The sequence below is a fragment of the Procambarus clarkii genome, chromosome 36 (assembly GCF_040958095.1).
Source record: "Procambarus clarkii isolate CNS0578487 chromosome 36, FALCON_Pclarkii_2.0, whole genome shotgun sequence".
In the NCBI taxonomy this organism is placed as follows: domain Eukaryota; kingdom Metazoa; phylum Arthropoda; class Malacostraca; order Decapoda; family Cambaridae; genus Procambarus; species Procambarus clarkii.
In genome coordinates, this window is record NC_091185.1 from 23,388,238 (window position 1) to 23,415,197 (window position 26,960).

Consider the following 26,960-nt stretch of genomic DNA (forward strand, 5'->3'; position numbering starts at 1 on the left):
CCCACCTCTAGATAGCCAGTCCACTTCCCTGCCCTCTTGCTAAGCAGTCACCTTCCCGCCCACTAGCCAGCCAGACCACCTTCCCGCCCACTATCCAACCAGTCCAACTTCGCGCCCACTAGCCATCCAGTCTACCTACCCGCCCACTAGCCAGCCAGTCCACTACCCGCCTACTAGCCAACCAATCCACCTGCGCGCCCTCTAGCCAGCCAGTTAACCTACCCGCCCACAAGCCAAACAATCCACCTGCGCGCCCTCTAGCCAACCAGTCCACCTGCCTGCCCTCTAGCCAGCCAGTTAACCTACCCGCCCACAAGCCAAACAATCCACCTGCGCGCCCTCTAGCCAGCCAGTCCACCTGCCCTTCCACTAGCCAACCAGTCCACTTGTCCACCCACTAACCTTCCAATCTACCCGCCAGCGCCACTAGCTAGCCAGTCCACCTGCCCGCTCACCAGACTGCCAATCCACCTGCCTCCCTCTAGCCAGCCAGTTAACCTACCCACCCACAAGCCAACCAATGCACCTGCGCGCCCTCTAGCCAACAAGTCCACTTGCCCGCCCACTAACCTTCCAATCCACCCGCCTGCCCCACTAGCCAGCCTGTCCACCTGGCCGCTCACTAGCCTGCCAATCCTCCTGCCCGCCCACTAGCCAGCCAGCCACTGTTACGAATCTCACTAGAATTCTGCCATTACTCTTGATTCTCATATTACTTTATTGTCTTGTTCTTTAATATAGCATCTATTTGTATAATATAAGATTTTGTATGTTATATATATATATTATAGCATGCAGTAGCGTGCCTGAGTTACATTATATTGTGTGAGGCTTTTGGTGTTAATTTCTCATGTAGTTTCTCCGTGTAGGCGGTTGACCATATTTGGATATGGCCAGTGTGGGAACATTGTTGTCAATCGAGTGTTTATAGTTGTACATTGATTATTCCCATATTTTGGTTTCTGTATTATTGTATGGAATGTTGTACCAGTGTTTACTACTCTTTAGTTTAACAATGTTTTGAATATTAGTGCTGCGTTTTATTATTAGATTTTCCACAATGTTTTGTGTGGACGGTTAGTTGATTTTTTGGTAGACGCTTGGCCTGCGGTCCAAGGCGTGGGCAGAAGCGTGGCGGCTGCTGTCGTGAGGAGGCATGTTTAAGTTAAGTCATTGGTCACTGTTATTTTAGCCCATATAAATGTTAATTATCTGGTTAGATCATATTGTATATATCTCTAATTAATCCATGTCTTAGTGATAGTGCTCATGTCTCAATAAGGAGGTTATTCTATGATTTGCATGCTGAAGAATATTTCTGGTTATTATTTATACATTAAGTGTTGTATTGTTTGTCCCCCTTAGCATAAATATATTGTTCTCCATTTTATGCAATGATGTATATTTACCCCTAGACAGTTGTTGGCAAGGCCGATTTATTATTTTTCTTTATTGCACTGCGGGGAGAAGAACCTTATTTAGTCTCAAGGGTGGTAACAAATGAGGGCCTGTGTCCGGGAGAATAAGCCTTAATTCCCTGTAATGTTGTACAATTAACAGTGCTAATTATTAATAGCAATTGCCTTCCTAGGTACTCTGTGATTATCTAGTGACACCTAATCAAGCCTGTGAAATTATCTGTTCAATCTGAGCTGCTGTGAAAACTTCTCAACGCTTCACGATTTGAGGTAAGTGTTTAGCTTGTGCCAGGGGCCAAGCATAATTTTCAGTGTTGTTTCAAGTGTAAGTTGTGATTATTGAGCCAACCATGGAGGATCAGGTTACTGCGCTGGTAGATCAGCCAAATTTTGGTAAAATTAAAGACTTAAAGAAGTCTGGTTTGTTATTGCTGGCTGATAGATTGAACATAGCAGTTTCCAGTAAAATGTTGAAAGCTCAAGTGTTAAGAGTGATTGTCACACACTTGGTGGAGGAGGAGAGACTTGAAGAAGAGTGTTTGGGAGAGTTAGAAGAAGAGTCAAGTGACAAGGTGGCAATCTTAAAGTTGGAGTTGAAGACTCAATTAGAATTGGCTAGGCTGGAAGCAGACAAGCAGAGGTTGGAAGCAGACAAGCAGAGGTTGGAGTTGCAGAACCAGACAAAACACCTTGAGTTGGAGGCTCAGTTAAGACTAGCAGAGCAACAAACTAAACAAACCGAGCAGCAGACTAGACAATTAGAAATTCAGCAGAGTATTGCTGAAAATAATAACAGGTTAGAACAGCAGAGAATTGCAGCAAGGCAAGGTAACACTAGTAATAATCCAGAGAGTACAAATAGTTCTTCCAAGTACAGTAAACATGTAGAATTACCTAAGTTTAATGAAGAAGATCCAGAAATATTTTTCTTGCACTTTAAGAAACTAGCAGTCAGCATGAACTGGCCTGTCGATCAATGGGTTAGCATATTACAAGGACAATTTAAGGGTAAAGCTCAAGAGGTATTTGCATCTTTGCCGGCTGAGAATTCTTTAGATTTTAAATTTGTTCAGCAGAGTATTTTGAATGCTTACCAGCAGATCCCAGAGGCACATAGAATTAAATTCAGAAGTTTAAAAAGAGCACATGACCAGACTATTTCTGACTTTGTAAGAGTAAAATTAAATCACTTTGACAGATGGATTAAAGCACTTAATATTACAGTTTGAGACTTTAAGAGACCTCATAGTAACTGAGGAAGTAGTGGGATGTCTACCAGAGAAATTAGCTTTATTTATGGCTGAAAATAAACAAACCACTGATATTATCAAATTAGCCAAGCTAGCTGATGAACATGAACTATTTACTAAAGTACCTTTCAGAGCACCATTTAACCATTTTAATGCTAAAACTAATCATTATGCTCATAAAAACCATGTATTCCAGACTCGACCAGCTACTTCACCTTCTCCCCTTAACCCTTCTCCTGTAAAGCCTAAATCTGAGGAACAGACAGGGTTGTCACCCTCAAGTAATGTAGTGATTAAGCCTGCAGTGGGTTCGGCTGTTCCGACCACTAGCAGGTATTGCACGCATTGCAGGAGAAGAGGTCATGTGGTAAATTCATGTTATGCTTTGCACCCAGAGTTAAGACCAACTGGTCTCATTTATTGTAGAGGTGTGCAAAATAAATTTACTAATAAACATGTAACTGTAAACCCCAATTGGGTGAAACAGTATTCACCATATATGTCTTCAGGTGAAGTTTTGTGTATTAATGGGAAGTGGAAGCCAGTGGTTATTCTTCGTGATACAGGTGTTTCCCAAACCATAATTTCATCCAGTATTCTTTCTGATGTTGAAAAGAAAGAGACAGGAAAGTTTGTTGTTCTTCAGAGTGTTGCAGGATGTAAAACTGTACCTCTAATAGACGTTACTTTAAGATCCACCATTACTCCAAGTGTATGCACTGTGGGTGTTAGTACCCAGTTGCCCATCCCAGGTGTGGATGTTATATTGGGTAATGATGTGGCCATAAATCATGTTGTGGGTGAGAATGATCCCCGTTTGTTTAACCAGCCAATTGCAGACCATGTTGTTTATTCTGCCTGTGCTGAAGTTAGTTCTAGGAATGAACAACCGGTTGTAATAGATGGTTTTGGCCATTCTACCTGTGCTGATGTCAGTACTAATATAAATCAGTTGTCAGTTCTGATGTTGTTACTCAAGCATTTGTTCCAGTAACCAGTACCCCTTCGGTGGAGAAGTGGGATGTGGTTGTTCCAGATTCCTGTGTGGCCGATTTAGTTGTTGAGAGTAAGCCTGATACTATGACTCTGCTTTATTCCAATAAATTGGGAAAGGATGTCCATGTACCATTCTCTTGCCGCTCACTACGAACGTTGTGCCAGGAGTTGAGAGAAAACTTAAAAGCCACGACTCTGTATTCCAGCCAAGTGAATGGTTTAGGACAAGATGTCGGGTTGGCAGAAGTATTCCCGCTCACTCCAAGTTTAGAATCAGTTGTCGAGAGTAAGTCCGTTGTAGAGGCCCCGCCTCACCCTAGTCAAGGTGATATAATAGGGGAGGAGGTCAAACTACCTGTTACTTGCCCGCTCGTTTCAGATTCCCTTAATTTATGTGCATTGAGTAGAACTGACCCTAAGATTTCAGAGAGAAGCAAGGAGACAGTCTGTACTGTAGATCCAGTTTTGGAGAGTGTGGGAAAGCAGCCAGAGGATCAGCTTCTGTTGAGTAGATGGAGACCCAGTGAGCCTCCCTCTTCAGTTGTCTGTGAGGATGTGACCCAGCTTGGTAGTGATATTATTGATTGTGAGCAGACAATACTCCGAGCAGCTCCAGAAGTCATGGGAGGAAATTTTGGTAAAACAATTAAGAGTGGTAAAGTAGCATTTGGATCTAAGTTGCGGAGATTTGTGGGTTGTGATTCTTATTCCATGTGGAGTAAGTATTTCTCATTGTGTACATTGAGTCAGAGTGTGTGTAGGATGTTGAAATCTACTTTTATTCTGCAGGAGCCATTTTCTTGTGAAGTAATGGACTGTGGGACATCTTTGTCAAGCCTTGTGGTTGAGCAGAGAGAGTTTACTCAAGTAGGTTGTGCAACTAGCAGTTCTGAGGAAGTGGTGAGTTATACTAGAGCAGTATCTCTATATTCAGATCCAGGTAATTTTGATGCACGAGTGATAAAAGTGTATGTTCCACTCAAGTGTGGTGTTGACTTTCAGAGTCATATTGTGGGTGAAGGATTAAATCATACTGGGGAGCAGATGTTTGAGGCTCCAGGTGTGTATTTCAAGTTGGAGGATAAGGTTATCCTACCTAGTGTTAATCATTGTGAAGGGTTTCAGATTGTCCTTGGGTGTTTCCCAGGTAATCTGCTGTGCATCTTCAAGATGTTAAGACCCTTAAACCACTTGGTTGATTGTTTGTCATCAGACGTAAATCACTTGGGAAGTGATGGTGAGGGTTGTAAAGTTTTCGGCATGTTTTACTTAGTCTTTTGGAAGACTAGAAGGTTGATGATAGTGTGTGTTGTGTTCAAGTTCACCATCAGGAGGTGTGAACTTGTCTTGAGAGTTATGATTGAGATATGGTGCCTAGGCATATGCCTGTTTTCTTTCACTGATCGTTATGACAGAGTTATGAGGCAATTGATTTCTGTGTTCCTTATGGATCATCTGAGTCAGTTCGATCAGGTAGTCTTTGCACTTATCTTGGGTTGTATTTCTTGGTTTGAAGGTCAAAGGTTTGCTAAGTCGGTGTCTTGTGTTTCGGAAGGTTCTATGAATGGGAAAGTTTTATACATAATTGTGAGGTTTAATGCTAATTTCTCTAATTTTAGTATCCATTGGGCGAGAGTATGTGTTCCACAGAGGATCAAGAGGGATGAAGAGCAGATGTCTGTGTCAGAGCATACCCAGGAGAAGTCCCAAATCTACTCAACATCCAGTCAGCTTCAATTAAGCAGTTCAGCTCCAGAAAAAGGGAGTAATGGGAAAGGGAGTCTGTCTTGGAAAATGTCACCATATAGAAAATGGATCAATTGGAAATATGGGACTGATCTCAGAGAAATAGTAGCAACAGATAGAAAGATAAATTGCCGTGATAACTGTGTGAAAGCAGCTACCTTTCTTGACAATTCTAATAATGATAATGTTGTAGATAAGAGTGTGAAATATGATCTGAAACTAAGTGATATAAATGAGATAGTACCCTGGAGAGATAAATTTGCATACTCCAGTGAAACCTATGTAGTGTTTCTATTCATAAGATGTATGAAATTTTTGTAGTTTTTTTACTGTGTGAGATTTCATTGCTTTGCACTTGAATTTTAGTCGAAGCATTTTCATGTTTTATTTTCATGTTATCTTACCTGTTATATTTCATGCAGTCAAAAAAAAATGAAATCAACCTTCAGTTAATTTCATTTTTTTCTTAGGGGACGGGAGGAATGTTACGAATCTCACTAGGATTCTGCCATTACTCTTGATTCTCATATTACTTTATTGTCTTGTTCTTTAATATAGCATCTAGTTGTATAATATAAGATTTTGTATGTTATATATATATATTATAGCATGCAGTAGTGTGCCTGAGTTACATTATATTGTGTGAGGCTTTTGGAGTTAATTTCTCATGTAGTTTCTCCGTGTGGGCGGTTGACCATATTTGGATATGGCCAGTGTGGGAACATTGTTGTCAATCGAGTGTTATAATAATAATAATAATAATAATAATAATAATTTTTATTTAGGCAAAGGTACATACATAAAGAGATTTTACAAAGTTTGTTGGCTTTATAGATAGGAGCTAGTACATACAATGCCTAAAGCCACTATTACGCAAAGCGTTTCGGGCAGAAAAAAACACTACTGACTAAAGCTTAAAACTAATGGGTAAAAAGAAAAAAAATGCGTTGAGTACAAATAAAAATAGAGGTAAAAGAGGGGGGAACATTGTTGAAAAAAAAACACAAATACAATTACAAATTATTACAGAAAATTACATTAAAACAGCGTTGATTTGTAAAACAAAAAAACAAACAAAAAACATACATGGGTTGACAATAGAGAGGTAAGGTAGGTTACAGGGAATTTATTAGGTATAGCTTCGTTTTTAACTTAAACTGGTTGAGAGAGGTACTGTCTTTGTGGAGTCTTTGTCTGGAGTCTACTGTCTTTGTGATACTGCCCCTGTTTATAGTTGTACATTGATTATTCCCATATTTTGGTTTCTGTATTATTGTATGGAATGTTGTACCAGTGTTTATTACTCTTTAGTTTAACAATGTTTTGAATATTAGTGCTGCGTTTTATTATTAGATTTTCCACAATGTTTTGTGTGGACGGTTAGTTGATTTTTTGGTAGACGCTTGGCCTGCGGTCCAAGGCGTGGGCAGAAGCGTGGCGGCTGCTGTCGTGAGGAGGCATGTTTAAGTTAAGTCATTGGTCACTGTTATTTTAGCCCATATAAATGTTAATTATCTGGTTAGATCATATTGTATATATCTCTAATTAATCCATGTCTTAGTGATAGTGCTCATGTCTCAATAAGGAGGTTATACTATGATTTGCATGCTGAAGAATATTTCTGGTTATTATTTATACATTAAGTGTTGTATTGTTTGTCCCCCTTAGCATAAATATATTGTTCTCCATTTTATGCAGTGATGTATATTTACCCCTAGACAGTTGGCAAGGCCGATTTATTATTTTTCTTTATTGCACTGCGGGGAGAAGAACCTTATTTAGTCTCAAGGGTGGTAACAGCCACCTGACCGCCCAATAGCCAGCATGTCCACCTGCCCGCCTACTTACCTGCCAGTCCACCTGCCCACCCACGAGACAGCCAGTCCTCCTGCCGGTTACTAGCCAACCAATCCTGCTGCCCGCCCACTAGCCAGCCAGTCCACCTGCCCGCCCACTTACCAGCCAGTCCACCTGCCCGCCCACTAGCCAGCCAGTCCACCTGTGCGCCCACTAGCCAGCCAGTTAACCTACCCGCCCAGAAGCCAACCAATCCACCTGTGCGCCCTCTAGGCAGCCAGTTCAACTGCCCGCCCACTAGCCAGCCAGTCCACCTGCCCACCCACTAGCTAGCCAGTCTAACTGCCCACCCACTAGCAAGCTTTTACACCTGCCTGCCCACTAGCCAACCAGTCTACCTTCCCGCCCACTAACCTACCTGTCCACCCGCTCGGCAACTAGCCAGCCAGTCCACCTGCCCGCCCACTAGCCAGCTAGTCTCCCTGCCCACCCACCAGCTAGCCAGTCCACCTGCCCGCCCACTAGCTAGCCACTGCACCTGCCCGCCCACTAGCTAGCTCTTCCACCTGCCTGCCCATTAGCTAGCCAGTAGACGGGCAGTTGACGCAGGGCACTTTTATCATCCATTCAAAATAAAAAAATTGCGCCTTATTCGCCGGCAAATACGTTATATTATTATCGAATTCATTGTTATCAGATACAGTGTTATCGATTATATTGCTATGGAATTTATTGTTATCAATGTAGGCCATCAGAAGCGATCAGTGCATATTCGAAGTTAGGTACACCAGTGACAAGTTATGTAATGAGGAATTGTTTTGATAATTTAGAACAGAAGTGGTGGAAGCTGGTGTAAGGAGTACAGAAAGAGAGATGGAGAAACAAACGAAGGGAGAAAGAGACGAGAGAGAATTAATACAGCAAGTAAATATTATTCAACCAGGACATTCAAGTGGCGGTATTGTGCGGAAGAACAACAGCAGAGAAAATGCCTATAATCAACTGTTTGTCCTGGGAAAAGAGAGAGGAAAAAAAGAGAGATAAAAAATCATAGAGAAGAAAGTAGTTTTCGTATCTAGTATCCCTAATTTGTGGTTGTTTAGTAATTACCCTTGTTTGTCGCGCGAAGACGTCGACGGCCAGGGCTTCTGGTGGCAGCTTGGTGACGTCTGTGGGCAGGAGGCGTTGTTAGTGCACCAGGGAAGAGATCTTTTGGTATATTAACTGCTATACACACAAAATGACTGTCAAACAGGCAATAAACAGATACAAAGCTGGATACACACACACACAGACGGGGAGACAGGTGACGGTACCCGTGTACACTCTTTACTGTCTACCACACACACACACAGACGAGAAGGCAGTGACGGTACATGTGTACACTCTGCACTGTCTACCACATACAGAGATGGGTGTCGGTACACGTGTACACTCAGTACTGTCTACCACACTCAGCCGAGAAGGCAGTGAACGTGCATGTATACACTCAGCACTATCTAACATACACACACACACACACATACAGGGTAACGGGTGATGGTACACTCAGTACTGTTTGCCACACACACAGACGGGTGACGGCACACTCAGTACTACCACACAAACACACACACAGATGGGGAGACAGGTGACGAAACACACACACACACACGCACACACACACACACACACACACACACACACACACACACACACACACACACACACACACACTGTTACGGACCCGAGCCCGGAGCAGTGACGACCACGCCATCTGTGGGTCAGCTCCCAAAACCCCCTCCAAAAGGACGACGCCATCTAGTGAGGACGAGATATACTGGCCACAAGGGCTAGTTTCCAGTCCTAATCAGCTCGTGACGTAGCCGCTGCTGACCTCTGGTGAGGTGACGCTTAGACAGCAACGCCATCTATGGAGTAGATGGGTGGGCGTTTGTGTCTAAGCCTGTAAGTGGGGTGCCCTAGAGTGTCCCTATTACTGATGACTGTGTCTGATTACAGAGTCGACCTGGGACTGCTGTAATGGAAGTTGGATCAGTCTACCCAAGGCAGCCGTCTTGTCTCCAAGTATTTGCTGCAGCAGTTGTGAGTCACCCCCCTGGATGAACACTGTGGTGTTAGCCTGTCTGTGACGTGGCAGCTGAGGGATTGTAGTACCCGGGACTGACTGGTGGAGACGCTTAACCACTGGGGTGTTGTGGTGAGGAGAGTGATCTGTGGGATAACACGAGGCTCCTGACTAGGGCTCGCTACCCTAGTATCGATCGTGGAGTGGCCTAACCAGCGTTGCTGATTGGAACCTGCCAGCTACAGGCTGGATTTGTGGTTGACGGCCTCCACGACAGTGCCCCCAGTGGAACTGTAATTTGGCTGGCCTGTGGCCAGGGTAGACTCAAGAGAATCGAAGGATTCGTCGTGAGCTAGGCCACAAGAGGACCAAGACCTTAGCATCGTCGAGCACCTTGGAACACTCCGCGTCTTCAGAAGAAGACCACATTGTATATAATAGTGTTGATACCTCCCCCGTGTGATAAGATATATATTATTTATGGTGATGGTGACAATTATATTATTAAGTTTTTGCCTTTGTCTCCCTTCCCCTTTAATTTACTTGCGTTACGGAGCCCACCCCTTGAAAGCCACTACTAGCATGGGGCCGGATACCCAAACGCTACTTGCATCTGAGAAAGAACCCGGTTGCGACCTGAGAGGCCCGTAACACACACACACACACACAAACAGGTTTCATGCCACACACAGGTTTCGTGCCTCACAGGTTTAATATAATTTTATGACCAGGCAACGAAAATTAGGCAGGAAAGAAAAGGGTGGGCCGACTGCATATTCCTGGATTGTCAAAAAGCCTTTAACACAGTACCCCATAAAAGGCTGTTAAAAAAGTTGGAGCAACAGGCAGGAGTAAAAGGGAAGGTGCTCCAGTGGATAAGGGAGTACTTAAGCAACAGGAAACAACGAGTAACGGTGAGGGGGGAGACATCAGATTGGCGAGATGTCACCAGCGGAGTCCCACAGGGCTCAGTACTTGGACCCATTATGTTTCTAATATATGTGAACGATCTTCCAGAGGGTATAGACTCATTCCTCTCGATGTTTGCTGATGATGCAAAAATTATGAGAAGAATCAAGACGGATGAAGATACACAGAGACTACACGATGACCTGGATAAACTGGAGGAATGGTCTAGAAAATGGCTGTTAAAGTTCAACTCAGGAAAGTGTAAGGTGATGAAATTAGGCGAAAGGAGCAGGAGGCTGAACACAAGGTATCATCTGGGAGGGGAAATCCTGCAAGAGTCAAATAGAGAGAAGGATCTGGGGGTTGATATCACAACGAACCTGTCCCCAGAGGCCCACATAAAAAGAATATCATCAGCGGCATATGCTAGACTGGCCAACATAAGAACTGCCTTCAGAAATTTGTGTAAGGAATCTTTCAGAACCCTGTATACCACTTATGTAAGACCAATCCTGGAGTATGCAGCTCCAGCCTGGAGTCCATACCTAGTTAAACACAAGACAAAGTTAGAGAAGATTCAGCGGTATGCCACCAGGTTCGTCCCGGAACTGAGAAGATTGAGCTACGAGGAAAGGCTAAAGGAGCTGAACCTCACATCCCTGGAAAACAGAAGAGTAAGGGGAGACATAATAACCACTTACAAAATTCTCAGGGGAATTGACAGGGTGGACAAAGACAAACTCTTCAGCACGGGTGGGACACGAACAAGGGGACACAGGTGGAAACTTAGTAACCAGATGAGCCACAGAGACGTTAGAAAGAATTTTTTCAGTGTCAGAGTAGTTAATAAATGGAATGCACTACGAAGTGATGTGGTGGAGGCTGACTCCATACACAGTTTCAAATGTAGATATGATAGAGCCCAGTAGGCTCAGGAATCTGTACACCAGTTGATTGACAGTTGAGAGGCGGGACCAAAGAGCCAAAGCTCAACCCCCGCAAGCACAATTAGGTGAGTACAATTAGGTGAGTACACACACACACACACACACACACACACACACACACACAGGAGCGTTCAGGAACCTGTGTAAGGAATCATTCAGAATCTTGTACACCACATATGTAAGACCAATCCTAGAGTATGCGGCCCCAGCATGGAACCCGTATCTTGTCAAGCACAAGACGAAGCTGGAAAAAGTCCAAAGGTATGCTACTAGACTAGTCCCACAACTAAGAGGCATGAGTTACGAGGAAAGGCTGCGGGAAATGCACCTTACGACACTGGAAGACAGAGGAGTAAGGAGAGACATGATCACAACCTACAAAATCCTCAGAGGAATCGACCGCGTAAACAACGATAAAATATTCAACACTGGTGGGACGCGAACAAGGGGACACAGGTGGAAACTGAGTACCCACATGAGACACAGAGACGTTAGAAGGAACATTTTCAGTGTCAGAGTAGTTAACGGATGGAATGCATTAGGCAGTGATGTGGTGGAGGCTGACTCCATACACAGTTTCAAATGTAGATATGATAGAGCCCAGTAGGCTCAGGAATCTGTACACCAGTTGATTGACAGTTGAGACGCGGGACCAAAGAGCCAAAGCTCAACCCCCGCAAGCACAAATAGGTGAGTACAAATAGGTGAGTACATAGTAGGAGGCTACAAGATGACCTAGATAGACTGAGTGAATGGTCCAGCAAATGGCTGTTGAAGTTCAACCCGAGTAAATGCAAAGTAATGAAACTAGGCAGTGGAAACTGGAGGCGAGACTCAGGATACAGAATAGGAGATGAAGTACTTATTGAAACAGACAGAGAGAAAGATCTAGGAGTTGATATCACACCAAACATGTTTCCTGAAGCCCACATACAGAGAATAACGTCAGCGGCATATGCGAGGCTGGCTAACATCAGAACGGCGTTCAGGAATCTGTGTAAGGAATCATTCAGAATCTTGTACACCACATATGTAAGACCAATCCTGGAGTATGCGGCCCCAGCATGGAGCCCGTACCTTGTCAAGCACAAGACGAAGATGGAAAAAGTCCAAAGGTATGCCACTAGACTAGTCCCAGAACTAAGAGGCATGAGTTACGAGGAAAGGCTGCGGGAAATGCACCTTACGACACTGGAAGACAGAAGAGTAAGGGGAGACATGACCACAACCTACAAAATCCTCTGAGGAATCGACCGGGTAAACAAGGATAAAATATTCAACAATGAAGGAAATGAAGAACGAAATAAGCAACCTGAAAAGAGAGCTGACAGCAGCAAAGGAGGAGATTAGAGCCCTCAAAGAGAATGGTATCGAGGCTGAGAATCAGAAAATCATCCAGGGAGAAGGTGGTAATAGTATTTTGGATGAGAATGCCACAATAAAAGCAACATTTGCAGAAATACTAAAAAAATAACTCTGAAGTAATGACTGCAGTGATGAAGGTGGCCATGAAAGCAGCCACCTCACAGGAGGCGGCACACTCCACTAGCCAACTGCTGAAAAGGAACAGATCAGTAGTTGCTGTGGGTATTAAAGAGCAGGAAGGCTCTAATAGGACAGAGTGGAATGACAAGGACAAAGCAGCAGTGAATGAAGTACTAAAGGCACTAGACATGGAAGGGGCTGAGCATAGCATTGAGAAGGTTTTCAGGCTAGGATGGTACAACAAAAACCGAGACCGAGTGATAAAGATAGTGTTCACAAACAAGAGCACAAAAGAGAAGATTCTATCAAGGAAGAGCTTCCTGAAAAAGTGGGAAAATTCAAAAATGTATTCTTCCAGAGAGACATGATAAGGGAAGAGAGAGCCATGGCGGCAGAAGCAAGGAAGAGGCGCAGGGCGAGAGGGGAAAACCAGGAAGTCACAGCTCCCAACACAACAACCCCAGAGGTGAGGGGGGAACCCACAACCAGCTACCCAGTAACACCAGAGGGGGAGGACAACCCCGCCACTCTCCTCTGCATAGAAAACCCCCCTACCTCAAACCCTCCCTGCCCCCACTCAAATGTTCAGCCAAATCGCCCTCCCCCCACACCCAATCCCCACCCTTCTACCCCTCCCCTCCTCCCGCCGAGTCCTCCCTCCCCCCCTTTCCTTCCTGTCCTCCCTCCCCTTTCACCCCATACCCTCCCTGTCCCTCCCCCTTCACTGGATCCCCCCGCCCCTCATCCTAGTATCCTCTGAGATCCTGTTATCCACCTCACAGGTCCTCACACCCATGGAACAGCCTCCCCCACCAGCAGAACACTCACCAAGGAGGCGATTTGAGAAGGGACAGAAGAAAGTGAGCCTCAAAGCAATGTACACTAACATAGATGGAATTACAAATAAAGCAAATGAGCTTGGAGAATGGGTACTAGAGGAAAACCCAGACATAATAGCCCTCACAGAAACAAAGCTAACGAAAACGATAACAAACGCAGTGTTCCCACAGGACTATTATGTTATGAGGAAAGAGAGGGAAGGAAGATGTGGGGGTGGTGTAGCTCTGCTGGTAAGAAAAGGCTGGGATTTTGAGGAGATGGTTATTCAGGGCTGTGAAGGTTTCAGTGACTACATAGCAGGTACCATAACAAATGGAGGGAAGGAAATTATAGTCGTAGTCATATATAATTCACCACCAAATGACAGAAGACCTAGACAGGAATATGATAGAAACAACATGGCCACCTTTAACATAATAGAAAGAGCAGCTTCTGTTGCTAGCAGGAATGAATGTGGACTGCTAATTATGGGAGACTTCAACCATGGAAAGATAGATTGGGAGAACAGAGACCCACATGGAGGACCAGAAACATGGAGAGCCTAAGCTGCTGGACGTGGCAACAAGAAACTTTCTAAGCCAGCACATCAAAGAACCAACAAGAATGAGAGGAGAAGATGAACCAGCAATGCTTGATTTGATATTTACCCTAAATGAGGGGGATATAAGGGAAGTTAAGATGGAAGCGCCCTTGGGAATGAGTGACCACAGTGTATTGAACTTTGAGTACCTGGTAGAGCTAGGAATTATCTCTCCCAAAAAAGAACTAGGAATCAAAAGGCAGGCATACCCAAAGGGGAATTATGAACAGATGAGAAGTTTCCTAAGTGAAATACCTTGGGACACAGACCTCAGAGATAAGTCTGTACAGGGTATGATGAACTATGTTACCCAAAAGTGTCAGGAGGCAGTAAACAGGTTCATCCTGGCCCAAAGGGAAAAATCCGAGAAGCAACAGAAGAATCCATGGTATAAAGGGCATGTATGGAAGCGAAGAAACTGAACAAATGGGCGTGGAGGAACTTCCGGAATAACAGAACACCAGAAAGCAGAGAGAGATACCAGAGAACCAGGAATGAGTATGTCAGGGTGATAAGAGAAGCAGAGAAAAGTTTTGAAAATGATATAGCAAACAAAGCCAAGACCGAATCAAAGCTACTCCACAGTCACATCAGAAGGAAAACAACAGTGAAAGAACAGGTACTGAAACTTCGAACAGGCGAGGACAGGTATACAGAGAATGACAGAGAGGTGTGTGAAGAACTCAACAAGAGGTTCCAGGAGGTCTTCACAATAGAACAAGGTGAGGTCGCTGTGCTAGGAGAAAGGGAGGTAAACCAGGCGGCCTTGGAAGAGTTCGAAATTACGAGAGAGGAGGTCAAGAGACACCTGCTGGATCTTGATGTTAGAAAGGCTGTTGGTCCAGACGGGATCTCACCATGGATACTGAAAGAGTGTGCAGAGGCACTTTGCTTGCCACTCTTTATAGTGTATAGTAACACACTGGAGACGGGAGACCTACCAGATATATGGAAGACGGCGAATGTGGTCCCAATATACAAAAAGGGCGACAGGCAAGAGACACTGAACTATAGGCCAGTGTCCTTGACTTGTATACCATGCAAGGTGATGGAGAAGATCGTGAGAAGAAACCTGGTAACACATCTGGAGAAAAGGGACTTCGAGACAAATCGCCAACATGGGTTCAGGGAGGGTAAATCATGCCTTACAGGCTTGATAGAATTCTACAATCAGGTGACAAAGATTAAGCAAGAAAGAGAGGGCTGAGCAGACTGCATTTTCTTGGATTGTCGGAAAGCCTTTGACGCAGTACTGCATAAGAGGCTGGTACATAAGCTGGAGAGACAGGCAGGTGTAGCTGGTAAGGTGCTCCAGTGGATAATGGAGTACCTAAGCAATAGGAAGCAGAGAGTTACGGTGAGGGGTGAGACCTCCGATTGGCGTGAAGTCACCAGTGGAGTCCCACAGGGCTCTGTACTCGGTCCTATCTTGTTTCTGATATATGTAAATGATCTCCTGGAGAGTATCGATTCATTTCTCTCAATGTTTCCGGACGATGCTAAAATTATGAGAAGGATTAAAACAGAAGAGGACTGTTTGAGGCTTCAAGAAGACCTAGACAAGCTGAAGGAATGGTCGAACAAATGGTTGTTAGTGTTTAACCCAACCAAATGTAATGTAATGAAGATAGGTGTAGGGAGCAGGAGGCCAGATACAAGGTATCATCTGGGAGAGGAAATTCTTCAGGAGTCAGAGAAAGAAAAAGACTTGGGGGTTGATATCACGCCAGACCTGTCTCCTGCAGCACATATCAAGAGGATAACATCAGCGGCATATGCCAGGCTGGCCAACATACGAACGGCATTCAGAAACTTGTGTAAAGAATCATTCAGAACTTTGTTTACCACATATGTCAGGCCAATCCTGGAGTATGCAGCCCCAGCATGGAGTCCATATCTAGTCAAGGATAAGACTAAACTGGAAAAGGTTCAAAGATTTGCCACCAGACTAGTACCCGAGCTGAGAGGTATGAGCTACGAGGAGAGACTACGGGAATTAAACCTCACTTCGCTGGAAGACAGAAGAGTTAGGGGGGACATGATCACCACATTCAAGAGTCTCAAGGGAATTGATAAGGTAGATAAAGACAGGCTATTTAACACAAGGGGCACACGAACAAGGGGACACAGGAGGAAAATGAGTGCACAAATGATCCCAAAGATATTAGAAAGAATTTGTTAGTGTCAGAGTGGTTGACAAATGGAATGCATTAGGAAGTGATGTGGTGGAGGCTGACTCCATACACAGTTTCAAGTGTAGATATGATAGAGGCCAATAGGCTCAGGAATATGTACACCTGTTGATTGACGGTTGAGAGGCGGAACCAAAGAGCCAGAGCTCAACCCCCGCAAGCACAACTAGGTGAGTACAACTAGGTGAGTACACACACACACACACACACACACACACACACACACACACACACACAGGCAAGGAGGAAGCGCAGGGAGAGAGGAGTAAACCAGGAAATTGCAGCCCCCAAATCAACAGTCCCAGAGACAAGAGGGGAACCCAAAACCAGCATCCCAGCAACACCAGAGGGGAGGGCGACACCACCACCCCCTCTGCATAGAAACCCTCCCTTCCCCTCACCCTACCTGCCCGCACCCAAAACCCCCATTCTGACCCTGACACCCCTCCCCCATTCCCATCATGTCCCCCTACCGCTTTTCCCCCCTCTGTCCCCCCTCCCCCTTCATCCCATACCCTCCCTATCCCTTCCTCCCCCCTCACCCCGTATCCTCCATGTCCCCCCTATCTCCTTAACCCACACCCTACCTGTCCCCCCTTCCCTAAAACCCCCACCCCCCACCCGAAAATCCTCTGAGACCCTGCAAACCACCTCACAGATCTTCTCACCCACGGAAGAGCTTCCCACACCAGCAGAATGCTCGGCAAGAAGTGTACAAGAAAATGAACAGAAGAAAGTGAGCTTCAAGGCAATGTACACTAACATAGATGGGAATACAAATAAAACAAGTGAACTCTGAGAATGGGCACTAGAAGAAAACCCAGACATAATAGCACTCACAGAAAAAAAGCTAACGAAAATCATAATAAACGCAGTGATCCCACAGGGCTACTATGTAGTGAGGAAAGAGAGAGAAGGGAGAGGAGAAGGTGGTGTAGCTTTGCTACTAAGAGAAGGTTGGAGTTTTGAAGAGATGGTAATTCAGAACTGTGAAGGTTTCAGTGACTACATATCAGGAACCACAGCAACTGGAGGACAGACAATTACAGTAGTAGTTATATATAACCACCCACCGAACGACAGAAGACGCAGACAGGAATATGATAGAAACAACTTGGCCACCATCATTATAATAGAGAGAGCAGCTTCTGTGGCTAGCAGGAACGGATCCAGGCTACTAATTATGGAGGACTTCAACCAAGGGAAGATAGATTGGGGGAACAGAGACCCACATGGAGGACCAGACACATGGAGAGCTAAGCTGCTGGATGCGGCAACAAGAAACTTTCTAAGTCAACACGTCAAGGGACCGACAAGAATGAGAGGAGGGGATGAACCAGCCTTGCTTCATCTGATATTTACCCTAAATGAGTCGAATATAAGGGAAGTTAAGTTGGAAGCCCTCTTGGGAATGAGTGATCATAGTGTATTGAGCTTTGAGAACCTGGTTGAGCTAGGAATTATCACCCCCAAAAAAGAACTGGGAAACAAAGGGCTGGGGTACCGAAAGGGAAACTATCTGGAGATGAATAAATTCCTAAGTGATATACAGTGAGACACAGATCTCAGAACCAAGTCCGTACAAGACATAACGGACTATGTCACCCAAAAGTGTCAAGAGGCTGTAAGCAGGTTTGTCCCAGCCCGAGAGGAAGAAACAGAGTAGCAAAGGAAGAATCCGTGGTTTAATAGAGAATGTATGAATGCAAAGGAGCTGAACAAAAGGGCATGGAGGAACTTCCGTAATAACAGAACACCTGAAAGTAGAGAGATACCAGAGAACCAGGAACGAGTATGTTAGTGTGAGAAGAGCAGCTGAGAAAAGGTATGAACATGATATAGCTAATAAAGCCAAGACCGAACCAAAGCAACTACACAGTCACATCAGGAGGAAGACAATAGTGAAGAAACAGGTGATGAAACGTAGGGTGGACGAGGACAGGTACACAGAGAATGACAAAGAGGTGTGTGAAGAACTAAACAAAATTTTCCAAGAGGTCTTTACAATAGAACAGGGAGATGTCACGGCGCTAGGAGATATGGCAGCAAACCAGGAGACCTTGGAAAGGTTCGAAATTACAAGAGATGAGGTCAAGAAGCACCTACTGGAGCTGGATGTGAGAAAAAGCTGTTGGGCCGGACAGAATCTCGCCATGGGTATTGAAAGAGTGTGCAGGAGCACTTTGCTTGCCACTCTCCATAGTGCATGGTAGGTCACTGGAAACGGGAGACCTACCAGAAATATCTAAGACTGCTAATGTAGTACCAATATACAAAAAGGGTGACAGACAAGAGGCACTGAACTACAGGCCAGTGTCCTTAACCTTGTATACCATGCAAGGTGATGGAGAAGATTGTGAGAAAAAACCTAGTAACACATCTGGAGAGAAAAGACTTCGTGACAACCCATCATCAATGGTTCAGGGAAGGTAAATCTTGCCTTAAAAGCTTGATAGAATTCTACGATCAGGTGACAAAGATTAAGCAAGAAAGAGAAGGATGGGCGGACTGCATTTTTTTGGACTGTCGGAAAGCCTTTGACACAGTACCCCATAAAAGGTTGATGCATTAGCTGGAGAAACAGGCAAGAGTAACTGGTAGGGCGCTCCAGTGGATAAGGGAGTACCTAAGCAATAAGAAACAGAGAGTTACAGTGAGGGGTGAGACCTCAGAATGGCGTGAAGTCACCAGTGGAGTCCCACAGGGCTCTGTACTTGGACCTATCCTGTTTCTGATATCCGTAAATGATCTCCCAGAGGGTAGAGACTCATTCCTCTCAGTGTTTGCTGACGACGCCAAAATTATGAGAAGGATTAAGACAGAGGAGGACAGCTTGAGGCTTCAAGAAGACCTGGACAAGCTGCAGGAATGGTCGAACAAATGGCTGTTAGAGTTTAATCCAAGCAAATGTAATGTAATGAAGATAGGGGTAGGAAGCAGGAGACCAGATACAAGGTATCACTTGGGAGATGAAATACTTCAAGAGTCCGAGAGAGAGAAAGACCTGGGGGTTGATATCACGCCAGACCTGTCCCCTGATGCTCATATCAAGAGGATAACAGCAGCAGCATATGCCAGGTTGGCTAACATAAGAACGGCCTTTAGAAACTTGTGTAAGGAATCTTTCAGAACATTATATACCACATATGTCAGACCAATCCTGGAGTATGCGGTACCAGCATGGAGTCCATATCTAGTCAAGCATAAGACTAAAATGGAAAAGGTTCAAAGGTTTGCCACCAGACTAGTACCCGAGCTGAGAGGTATGAGCTACGAGGAGAGACTACGGGAAGTAAACCTCACTTTGTTGGAAGACAGAAGAGTTAGGGGGACATGATTACCACATTCAAGATCCTCAAGGGAATTGACAGGGTTGATAAAGACAGGCTGTTTAACACAAGGGGCACACGCACTAGGGGACACAGGTGGAAACTGAGTGCCCAAATGAGCCACAGAGATATTAGAAAGAACTTTATTAGTGTCAGAGTGGTTGACAAATGGAATGCATTAGGAAGTGATGTGGTGGAGGCTGACTCCATACACAGTTTCAAGTGTAGATATGATAGAGCCCAATAGGCTCAGGAACCTTGTACACCTGTAGATTGACAGTTGAGAGCCGGGACCAAAGAGCCAGAGCTCAACCCCCGCAAGCACAACTAGGGTGAGTACAACTAGGTGAGTACACACACACACACACACACACACACACAGATGACAGCAGATGGGAGGAAGATTGTGATCTTGGTAATCTACAATCCCTCACCAAACAGTAAAAAACCCAGTCAGGAGTATGATAGGGAGGAGGCACTTAACTATAGACCTGTATCACAAACATTCCCTGTAAAATGCTTGAAAGAATAATCAGGCCACGACTGGTTGCACACCTGGAGAGCGTTAGGTTTGTGTACAAACATCAACATAGGTTCTGGAAAGGGAAATCGTGCCTAACAAACCTTTTAGAATTCTATGATAAAATAACGAGGATAAAACAGGACAGGGAAGGTTATCTTGAGGTTATCTTGAGATAAATTTCGGGGCTTTAGTGTCCCCGCGGCCCGGTCCTCGACCATGCCTCCACTCCCAGGAAGCAGCCCGTGACAGCTGACTAACTCCCAGGTACCTATTTACTGCTAGGTAACAGGGACATTCAGGGTGAAAGAAACTTTGCCCATTTGTTTCTGCCTCGTGCGGGAATCGAACCCGCGCCACAGAATTACGAGTCCTGCGCACTATCCACCAGGCTACGAGGCCACCTTAGGTTGGGCAGGTTGGGCAGACTGCATATTTCTGGACTTCCAAAAAGTCAGTTCAGTTCGGTGAGGGGGAAGCACGTGTGTGTGGGGCGGTCTGCAAATTAGCATCAATATTCCGGGATATCTAATAGTCAAAGAATCCAAAAATCAGTTTTTGGTCCTAAGAAGTGTACAGCAACGCAGTGTTCTGTTATCATAGTGATTTCTTATAACATTAGATAAGACAAATAATAAGGTGTTGTGGCAGCACCCTTAGTGCCACCAGAGGGAAGTGAGACGAGAAGGAGGCATCCAGCACCTTCACGTGACCGACGGAACCCTGACATAAGGTCATCCTCATACTCACCTAGTATTTGTGCCTGGCGGGAAAGCTGTCAGTAGGTATAATCTCTCTACGTCATCAATAAGGGTACAGATTGGTTTTAATATTAGGCTAGAATATAGCATACATCTTTAAAACCCAGAATATTGAGGTTCACTTTACATCAGGGTCTCTGTGACTCACGAGAGTTAAAAAGGTCAAATAGGACCACAACACGGTTGATCTCCACCCCACCCCCAACTTTTTCACCGAACCCCCCACCCCACTCTAGAACACCACATTCTTCCACCCCCCCCCCCCCCCCCCCCCAACACTCAAATCCCTCCCACACTGTGGGACACCCACCCATCTCCCCCTCCCCCCAACCTCCTGCTTCTCTCTCTCTCTCTCTCTCTCTCTCTCTCTCTCTCTCTCTCTCTCTCTCTCTCTCTCTCTCTCTCTCTCTCTCTCTCTCTCTCTCTCTCTCTCTCTCTCTCTCTCTCTCTCTCTCTCTCTCTCTCTCTCTCTTTCTCTCTCTCTTCTCTCTCTCTCTCTCTCTCTCTCTCTCTCTCTCTCTCTCTCTCTCTCTCTCTCTCTCTCTCTCTCTCTCTCTCTCTCTCTCTCTCTCTCTCTCTCTCTCTCTCTCTCTCTCTCTCTCTCTTCTCTCTCTCTCTCTCTCTCTCTCTCTCTCTCTCTCTCTCTCTCTCTCTCTCTCTCTCTCTCTCTCTCTCTCTCTCTCTCTCTCTCTCTCTCTCTCTCTCTCTCTCTCTCTCTCTCTCCCACTCCCTCTCTCTCCCCACTCCCTCTCTCTCCCACTCACTCCCCATCTCCCCCGTCTCTCTCTCTCTCTCTCTCTCTCTCTCTCTCTCTCTCTCTCTCTCTCTCTCTCTCTCTCTCTCTCTCTCTCTCTCTCTCTCTCTCTCTCTCTCTCTCTCTCCTTCCTAGACCCCACACCCAAACACACACACTCACTCACTACTCACTACACACAAACACACACATACACACCCATAAACACACACACAGGTCAAGCAAGATGGTAAGACAACAGAACAAAGTTGGAAGAGAGGAACAAGAAATTGCTCATGTATGGAATATCATGTATCAATGGTGAATTGAAGGACATGAGGGAAACTATGAGTAAGCTGCAGATAAAATTGAGTGCAGCCCAACGTGAGATAAAAACCCTAAAGCAGGCCATCTTCAGACTCTGGCCCAGGTAAACAACCCCCAGGTAATAGGGGATGTAGCAATGGCAGGCACCCCTACAATGCGTACCACCTTTGCCGAAATACTGAAGAGTCCCGCTGCCATGTCTACGTTCAAGAAAGTTGTAATGAAAGCAGTAACTTCACAGGAGGCAGCTAGATGCATGAGCCAGTTAATGGAAAGGAAAAGAGCTGTAGTAGTGGTAGGTATCAATGAACAAGAAGGTTCCAGGAAGGAAAAATGGAGGACTAAGGACAAAGCAGCAGTGGCAGGGATACTAAAGGAGATAGGAATGGAAGGGGCTGAGCGAGACATAGAACAGTTTTTCTGGACTGGCCAGAACAACATAAAAAAAAAGAGATTGATCAAGGAAGTATTCAGGAATGAGGCCATCAAAGAGGACATCCTAGTAAAGATGAGCAAACTGAAAAATGCAAGGAATTACAGAGATGTATACCTTCAGAGGGACATGACGAGAGACGAGATAATAAGGGCAGCAGATGCAAGGCAAAAGCACAGGAAGAGGGAAGGAATCTGGGAACTTCAGCCTCCAACCCAGCAATCCCAGATAGGAGTGGGGAACCCCAGTCCAGCAATTCAGGAACCCCAGAGGGGACTGCAACACTCCAACTCACCACCCTTTAAGGCCCCCTCCCACCCCCATCACATATCCTTCCTTGCCCCTGCACAATGCCCACCATATCACCCAAATCCTCCCTTCCCCCTTACCCGCAGTATCCTCTGCCTTCCATCCCCTGGTCTTCTTCCTGCCCCAAGCAGGCCCAGGCAAGACCTAAGCCCTCCATCCCTCACCCAATCTTCCCCTGAACCCCTGGCAAGTACCTCACAGGAAGATGAGTCTACCCAAGTAGCTATGCCCATTCAACAACTTCCTACACTTGTGGAGAAAGAGAGCGAAAATGGATATAGGAAAGTGAGCTTCAAGGTAATGTACTCAAACATCGATGGAATTACCAATAAAACAAGGGAACTGGCAGAAAGGGTAAAACAAGAGAACCCAGATGTAATAGGACTCACGGAAACAAAACTGTCAGGAGTCATAATAGACACTGTGTTTTCAAAGGACTACCATACAGTGAGGAAAGAGAGAGAAGGGAGAGGAATTGGAGGAGTGGCCCTGCTGATAAAGAAGGACTGGAGTTTTGATGAGATGGAAATTCCGAGCTGTGACGGGTTTAGTGATTACATAAAAGGAACTATGACAATGGGTGGACCTAAGATAATAGTTGCGGTCATTTACAACCCACCCGTAAACGACAGAAGACCCAGACAGGAGTTTGATAGAGCAACATGGCAACCAGTAATATAATAGAGAGAGCAGCTTCAGTTGCCTGCAGGAGTGGCTCCAGACTCTTAATCATGAGTGATTTCAACCATGGAAAGATACACTAGGAGAATAGGGACGCAGATGGAGGTGAAGATACATGGAGAGTTAAACTCTTGGAAGTGGCAACAAGGAGCTTTCTGAGCCAACATGTCAGGAAACCCACAAGAATGAGAGACAATGACGAACCAGCTAGACTCGACCTGATATTCACATTGAATGAATCAGAAATAAGGGAAGTCAAATTTGAAGCCCCAATAGGAATGAGTGACCACAGTGTATTGATATTTGAGTATTTGGTGAAACTTCCTAAGGGGAATACCATGGGAAACAAAACTCAGAGAGAAGACTGCGCAAGATATGATGGATTATGTCACCCAGAAGTGCCAGGAAGCTGCAGATAAGTTTATCCCAGTCCCTAAAGGAGAAAACCGAAAAAAACAGAAGCCATGGTTCAACTAGGAATGTAAGATAGCGAAGCAATTGAGTAAAAGATCGTGGAAACTCTACAGGAATAACAGAACACGAGAGAGTAGGGAGAGATACCAGAGGGCCACGAATGAGTACCTCAGAGTGAGGAGAGAAACAGAGAGACTGTATGAAAATTTAATTGAGAGTAAAGCTAAGACCTAACCAAAACTGCTCCACAGCCACATCAGGAGGAAAACAGCAGTGAAGGAACAAGTGGTGAAGCTGAGAAAAGGGGAGAACAGATATATAGAGAATGACATGGAGGTGTGTGAAAAGCTCAACAGAAGATTCCAGGAGGTCTTCACAAAAGAACGAGGAGAAGCCCCTGCACTAAATGAGGCAAACCAAGCAACTTTGATGGAATTTGACCTCACCAGTGATGAGGTCAAAAAGAATCTGTAAGAGCTGAATGTGACAAAGGCTGTTGGGCCTGACAGAATCTCACCGTGGATACTAAAAGAAGGTGCAGAGGCACTAAGTGTGCCACTCTCTAAAGTGTATAACAGGTCAATGGAAACAGGAGACCTACTGGAAAGTTGGAAGATAGCTAATGTAGTCCCAATATACAAAAAGGGTGACATGCAAGAGGCACTGAAGTCTAGGCCAGTTTCCCTAACTTGTATACCATTCAAGGTGATGGAGAAGATCGTGAGGAAAAGGCTCGAAGAACATCTTGAGGGAAATAGTTTTGTGACACACCATCAACATGGGTTCAGAGATGGTAAATCGTGTCTCACAGGTTTAATAGAACTCTATGACCAAGCAGCAAAAATTAGGAAAGAAAGAGAAGGGTGGGCAGACTGCATTTTCTTGGACTGTCAGAAAGCCTTAGACACAGTACCCCATAAAAGGCTGTCACAAAAGTATGATCAACAGGCAGGAGTACACCGTAAGGCGCTTCAGTGGATAAGGGAGTATCTAAGCAACAGGAAAAAGCAAGTAACTGTGAGGGGAGAGACTTCAGAGTGGCAAGATGTCACCAGCGGAGTCCCACAAGGCTCTGTACTTGGACCCATCCTGTTTCTAATATATGTAAATGATCTTCCAGAGGGTATAGACTCATTCCTCTCAATGTTTGCTGATGATGTAAGAATTATGAAAAGAATCAAGACAGATGCAGATAGACAAAGACTACAGGATGACTTGGACAAACTGGAGGAATGGCTGCTAAAGTTCAACTCAGGAAAGTGTAAAGTAATGAAATTAGGCGAAGGGAGCAGAAGGCTGAATACAAGATACCATCTGAGAGGCGAAATACTACAGGAGTCAAATAGAGAGAAAGATCTGGGGGCTGATATCACACCAAACCTATCCCCAGAGGCCCACATCAAAAGGATATCATCAGCGGCATATGCTAGATTGGCCAACATAAGAACTGCCTTCAGAAACTTGTGTAAGGAATCGTTCAGGACCCTATATACCACTTATGTCAGACCAATCCTGGAATATGCATCTCCTGCCTAAAGTCCATATCTAGTTAAACACAAAACAAAGTTAGAGAAAATTAAACGGTATGCCTCCAGACTTGTCCCGGAACGAGGAAAGGCTGAAGGAGCTGAACCTTGCGTCCCTGGAAAACAGAAGAGTAAGGGGAGACATGATAACCACCTACAAAATTCTCAGAGGAATTGACAGGGTGGACAAAGACAAACTCTTTAGCACTGGTGGAACACGAACAAGGGAACACTGGTGAAAATTTAGTTCCCAAATGAGCCACAGAGACATTAGAAAGTATTTTTTCAGTGTCAGAGTAGTTAGTAAATGGAATGCACTAGGAAGTGATGTCGTGGAGGCTGACTTTATTCACAGTTTCAAATGTAGATATAATAGAGCCCAGTAGGCTCAGAAATCTGTACACCAGTTCACTGACAGTTGAGAGGCGGGACCAAAGAGACAAAGCTTAACCCCCGCAAGCACAAATAGGTGAGTACACACACACACACACAAACACACACACACACAGGGCGGGGCGGTGGCGCCGTTACGGGTGCCGGTGGCTGTGTGGATAGCACGCTGGACACGTGAACCTGTTGCCTGGGTTCGATTCCTGGTGCCGGCAAGAAACGATGGGCAGAGTTTCTTTCACCCTGTTGACCCATTTACCTATCTTGAGGTTATCTTGAGATGATTTCGGGGATTTAGTGTCCCCGCGGCCCGGTCCTCGACCAGGCCTCCACCCCCAGGAAACAGCCCGTGACAGCTGACTAACACCCAGGTACCTATTTTACTGCTAGGTAACAGGGGCATAGGGTGAAAGAAACTCTGCCCATTGTTTCTCGCCGGCGCCCGGGATTGAACCCGGGACCACAGGATCACAAGTCCAGTGTGCTGTCCGCTCGGCCGACCGGCTCCCAAAGACTATAGCAGAGCGTAGTTATCAGTAAATAGCAGCTAGGTAAATAGCAGCAGATACCTAGCAGTAAATAGGTACCTGGGAGTTAGTCATCTGGCACGGGCTGCTTCCTGGTGTGTGTGTGTGTGTGTGGTGTTAAAAAAACAAAATAGTAGTTAGTAACAGTTGATTGATTGTTGAGAGGCGGGCCGAAATAGCAGAGCTCAACCCTCGCAAGCACAACTAAGTGAATACAGACACACACACACACACACACACACACACACACACACACACACACACACACACACACACACACACACACACACACACACACACACACACACACACACACACACACAGTATGCGGCCCCAGCATGGAGCCCGTACCTTGTCAAGGATAAGACGAAGCTGGAAAAAGTTCAAAGGTATGCCACTAGACATGACCACTACCTACATAATCCTCAGAGGAATCGACCGGGTAGACAAGGATAAACTATTCAACACTGGTGTACGCGAACAAAGGGACACAGGTGGAAACTGAGTACAGAAATGAGCCACAGGGACGTTAGAAAGAACTTTTTCAGTGTCAGAGTAGTTAACAGATGGAATGCATTAGGCAGTGATGTGGTGGAGGCTGACTCCATACACAGTTTCAAATGTAGATAAGACAGAGCCCAGTAGGCTCAGGAATTTTTACGACAGTTGATTGACAGTTGAGAGGCGGGACCAAAGCGTTAGAGATTAACCCCCGCAATTACAACTAGGTGAGTACAACTAGGTAAGTAGACCAATAGGCGCAGGAATCTGTACGCCAGTTG

At 45.2% G+C, this 26,960-nt stretch overlaps 1 protein-coding gene across 2 annotated transcripts in view; it reads right to left on the reverse strand.

Annotated features, from left to right (window-relative positions):
• Positions 1 to 26,960, reverse strand: part of LOC123756163 (indian hedgehog protein) — a 117,502-nt gene that overhangs the window by 75,867 nt on the left and 14,675 nt on the right. For both annotated transcript variants that reach the window (XM_045739234.2, XM_045739233.2), the window contains exon 2: positions 8,318 to 8,376. In XM_045739234.2, the coding sequence (XP_045595190.2) occupies positions 8,318 to 8,376 (59 nt within the window). The remainder of the gene's footprint in view (positions 1 to 8,317; positions 8,377 to 26,960) is intronic.